This window comes from Cricetulus griseus, chromosome 3 (assembly GCF_003668045.3).
Source record: "Cricetulus griseus strain 17A/GY chromosome 3, alternate assembly CriGri-PICRH-1.0, whole genome shotgun sequence".
In the NCBI taxonomy this organism is placed as follows: domain Eukaryota; kingdom Metazoa; phylum Chordata; class Mammalia; order Rodentia; family Cricetidae; genus Cricetulus; species Cricetulus griseus.
In genome coordinates, this window is record NC_048596.1 from 243,341,061 (window position 1) to 243,346,297 (window position 5,237).

The window sequence follows — 5,237 nt, forward strand, 5'->3', positions numbered from 1 at the left end:
ACTTATGTGTATGTATATTGTACATGCACAGAAAATAAATAAGGTGTACAATATAGCACAAGTTGAAGAGTGAGATTATTTGTCACCAGTAATAACTAGTTGCAATCAGTGTATTGTGTCTTGGGTTTGTTTTCTATTAGTAGATTTGGTTTCGTTGTTTGGAGGAAAATAATGGGTGGACTATGAAGACCATATATACATTCTTGCTTGTTAGAGAAGCAAAGGAACATTTTCTTTAAACAGAAGTTGAAAGATAACAGTATTGTTATGGTATAGAACACAAAAGTATGAGACAATTACTAATTTATTTGTTGATGTTATTAATAAAATAACAGATATCACCTCACATCATCAATCGTTCTGCTTCATTTCTACTTGAAACATGATCTGATAGCAACAATGTTTTTATCCATTTTTCTCTGCTTTCCATTTTACTTATCTATTTTACATCTTATCCCCCCGGAAAAAAACCTCAATACTAGGAATGTCATAAAACTGGCTAAGAATTTTAATCATCAACTCTTCCCTTTGAAACCTAGAAAGCCTGGCTTTAGCCAAATAGCTCAAAATAAAGTAAAAATATAATATTTTAAGTATTTTCTTCTTAAAAGACTGGTGGATGTGTGGTTGACCATTTACAAAATGTGAGATAGTAGCTCACTTGGTCTTGCTGGTAACTCATGAAAAGGTTAATCCTTTACTTTTTCCAAGACAGAGTATTTTTATGTAGCTCTGGCTGTCCTGACACTTACTATGTAGACCAGGCTGCCCTTGAACTCACAGAGATCCATTTGTGATCTATCTCCCAAGTCCTGGGACTAAAGGTATGTACCACGACACCCAACTATGAAATAGATAGTTCTTGAAAATGAAACTTAAGCCTTGGTAAATGAAAGGCTAAATTATTTTTAATTATTTTCCAAAATGGCATTAAAACTTTTTATGTTTTGCTTTTTTGAGTCATCATTATTGTTGTTTGTAGGGAGTCATCCTAGCCCCGCCCAATAGTCCTGGGGCAGGTACCAGGTGGGCCCGGGGACTCGCCCATAAGGGCAGGGTGAAGGAAAGCCGGAATGACGTAAGGGGGCTTCTTAAGGGGCTGCACGTGGGGACGAGACCCCTCTCTTTGTTCTGGCCGCGCTGGCTGGGTTCTTAACCTAGCTCTGGCCTGTGTTTCACCCGGCTGTGCTTTGAAATAAAGAGACCTTAATCCAATAGTTGTTGCTGTTGTTACTATTACTGTAGCTTGACAAGATTGATCGATAAGCATTTATTTGTTGCCAATTCCTTAGGTTTCTAAAAAAAAATCTCTAGATAGATACAAAGTAACTTAGTTATGAAGTTAGCATCTTCATCCTCATAGAAACTACAGACAAATTAGGCTTAAAGCTTACATTAAGTGAAGAAACCAGAGCAGTATGATGGAAAGACATAGGTAGAGTGAATAGAACTAATTAATGCTAAAGAGACAATGTTAGAACTGAAGCCACAAATGCAGAGGATGGGTATAAAAGTTATTCTTGCTCTGTTCCCCTGTGATACAATGAGACAAGAAGCCTCTTCATTGCTCCTTTCATATCCTTGTTCCTCAAAGTATAAATAAAAGGGTTAAGCATGGGAGTCACCAAACTGTAGAACAGAGACAGGAGTTTGTTCTTATCCTGGGAATTAGAAGATGAGGGTTGTACATACATGCTGATGACTGGTCCATAGAAAAGAGACACAACAACAACATGAGAACCACATGTATTAAAAGCTTTCTTCTTGCCCTCTGAGGAACGAATCCTAAGCACAGTAGCTACAATGAACCCATAGGAAACAAGGATAAGTGACAAGGGAACCAGGGAATAGAAAGTTCCTACAATGGAAAGCATAGCTATGTTGAATGCAGTGTTAGCACAGGACATCTTGATCATCACTGGAACCTCACAGAGAAAGTTGTCTACCTTGTTGTTTCCACAAAATGGCAGCTTGACAGTGAGGGTTGATTGAAGCAAGGAGTTAGCCAAGCCACTCAGCCATGCCATGGACACCAGGAGGATACAGAGTTGCTGGTGCATGATGGCTGGGTACCTTAGCGGCTTGCATATGGCAATGTAACGATCCAAAGACATCACAGCCAGGAGGATGCACTCTGTAGCCCCCAGGAAGTGAAAAATATAAAACTGTGTCACACAGCCCCCATAGCTGATAGATTTATCTGGGCCCCAAAGATTCAGTAGCAGCTGAGGGATAGTGGTTGTAGTAAAACACAGGTCCAAGAAGGAGAGGTTGGAAAGGAAGAAGTACATTGGGCTGTCCAGTTGAGAGTCTATCCTGGATACAACAATAATTGAGATATTTCCCAGCACTGTGCAGACATAAGCAACAAGCACCATTATGAAGAGGGGCATTTCCAGCCATGGATGGTTGGAAAAGCCCAAAAGAATGAAGATCTTTGGAGCACTTTCATTGCCTAGATTCATTACTGCTGTTGATTGGTGAATTCACGCGAAGGTGGAGACTTGTATTTTAGTACGGAATTTCAACAGTAAAGATACTAAGTTAAATAAAACAACATGAGTTAAGAGACTTTTCTTGGGATTTAATACTTGCAAACATGAAAAGTAATAGTCTAAAGAAACAAATATTCTTTTAGTACCTCCAAAAGAAAGACTAATGAATCTATACACTTAACCAAGAATTATAATACAGCATATTTTAATAGAATAATAAAAAAGTGAAGGGAAACTTAGATTGACCTTATGTGATCTAGAAGAATAAGGATGATATAGGGATGATTCTAAAGAATGCCTAGGAACCACCCATGTTGACTTACTTTATGTTAATTTCTAACATCCATGATCTACTGACCATTGCCAGGCTCTAGTTAGATTAAGGTTGAGTTAGGTGAGTTCAGAACTCTGAGCTCTATGTGAGTCAGCCTGAGTTACATAGAAACAACAAATATTGTTCGACTCTCCAAAACTTCTGCCGATTTAAACTTATGCTATAAAGACAAGCATTTCACTAAGAGGAAGTGATCTCTTGAAATAAATTTAGAACTTGAAAACTGAGATAAAATAATTTATTGCAAATCCTAGAGATAAAATGTTACTAAGGCAACATGACTTATCAGCATACTGTGAGTACATTAGTGACTGTCACACTGTGAGTTGTAATCTGTCATGCATTTAGACAGTTGTGCATTATTTTGTCAGTTGTTTAGTTGTAAGTCTGTTATACATAAGAACACTTCTTTCCCTCCAATCCTCTATACCCCACCTTTCTTTCATTCATATATTTTGAGACATGGTCTTATTCTGTAGGCTAGGCTTTTTTTGTTTTTTTTTTTTTTTTTTTTTTTGAAACTCACCATGTAGCTTTGGAAGCCTCAAATATATGATGAGATTTCTGTGTCAGTTTCATCATGTGAATCAGTGCAGGCATGGACCACTACACTCATCAGCTTTTTAATGTGTAATACTTAATGCAATATTTCTCCTAGTTGTATCCAGATACTAACAGTTCTCTTCCTCCCATAATGATTGCATTTTCTTTCCTTCTATTTTTCCAAATTTCTCCGATCATCTCACTTGAATCTGACATTAACACCTTCAACATTTTAATATTTGTGCACATTTATTTTAATTAATGGAAATACCCAGTAATGCAAGGAGCATCCCTAAACTACCTTAAAATGAATTTCAATGTTGTAAATTATAAAGGTCGTATAAAATGTCATTTATGTACACATTCTTTAATATGCAAGTTTTCATAAACAATTCATAACATGCAGAGTTATCTAAAACTTAAATCAAATCAGATGAATAATCTCCACCCATATGAGACACCTACCTTGAATTAATGCTGACTTTTGTAGTTGTACTCCAATTTCTTGTAAAAGTGAATATTGGCCTTTTTATCAGAATTCAGTCTTAGTAGTGGATAAGGATTGACTATTCCCTCTATATAAAGCAACTTTATAAACTATAAATCTTTAATATTTGATATGAAACATCAGGAGCATTTTAAAGTAAGGAAATATATTTTACCCTGGAAAAACTGAGGAAGGACCTGGTGATTTTGCTTAGGAGTAGACTCTTTGCCTTGTCTGTACAAGGCCTTGGGTTTGAGTCCTGGCACCATAGAAAGTAAACAAAGCAAAGGAGGGACTCAGGCACCTTATAAAGCTGTGAGACTTTGTTCTCCGTGTGGATAATAACTCTCAGTGGAAATTTCTTGGCAAACAACACTATAGAAATTCCCCTTGTGAGTACACTTTCCCATAATTTTCTTGTGGAAATAAAATAAAATAATAAATTTTAGCATGTGTTGTGGGGAATGCATTGGGCTTAAATGGTTTTAAAAAAGCAAACAAACATTTCTTTTAAAATCTTGGAAAATTGTCATAGCTCATGAGGAAACTTGAGAGTTATTGTGGTGTCAAGATCCAGCTTTTATTTATATTTTTCTCAAAGTTTTATTCTTGAAATCCCCACTGTGCTAATCATATAGTAATCTTAGTCTTTGTAACAATGGAAGAGGACAATCCATCCAATATGATTTTTTAAAAAACTAAGAAGTTGTTGTCTTTAAATATTTCTTTCATAATATCCTAGCATGTTATACACTTTTTATTTGACCTATTTTGATGATATTAAAACTATTAATTAAAAAACACTCTGGTGTGCAATGGATAGTACATTAGAGTCCTAAAATTTAAGAACATTGTCTCATTTATGTACATTAATGTTTCAATCATCTGTTAAATTAGTCAATATTAAGTGCTCAGTATATGTCAACTGTTCTTTTTAATTCTTCAAACACTGAATATGAACATCCACAAACTTTCTGTAGTGAAATGTATTCTAATATAGGAAATAGATGTGTTTATTCTCACGGTATTGAAAGATTGAGTTATAGATTGACAGGTATAATTTAAATAATTTACAATGATAAATAAAAAATGAGACATCACGTCATATAATCCTTTCTGACCCTAAATTCTTGAACCCCCTGCTTCTACCTTTCCATTTCTGGGTTTCCTTGGTGTGTCACTCTGGATGGACTATCATTTGGTTTGTAACATGGATCCCAAATATTTAAAAGGATAAATCCTAAAGGCTTTGACCAATGGACTTGTGTGTGTGTGTGTGTGTGTGTGTGTGTGTGTGTGTGTGTGTGTGTGGTGTATCTCCCCAAATTTTAGGGTTGGGGAACGGTTTTATTTTTGTCTTGTTGGGAGAATAAAGGTA

General features: G+C 35.7%; 1 protein-coding gene across 1 annotated transcript; it reads right to left on the minus strand.

The window, feature by feature from the left end:
* Window positions 1–1,514: 1,514 nt before the first annotated feature.
* Window positions 1,515–2,465, minus strand: LOC100768538 (olfactory receptor 2B11). The gene has a single exon (XM_027409259.1). The coding sequence runs from the start codon at window positions 2,463–2,465 to the stop codon at window positions 1,515–1,517; it is 951 nt and encodes a 316-aa protein (XP_027265060.1).
* Between the last annotated feature and the right edge of the window lie 2,772 nt (window positions 2,466–5,237).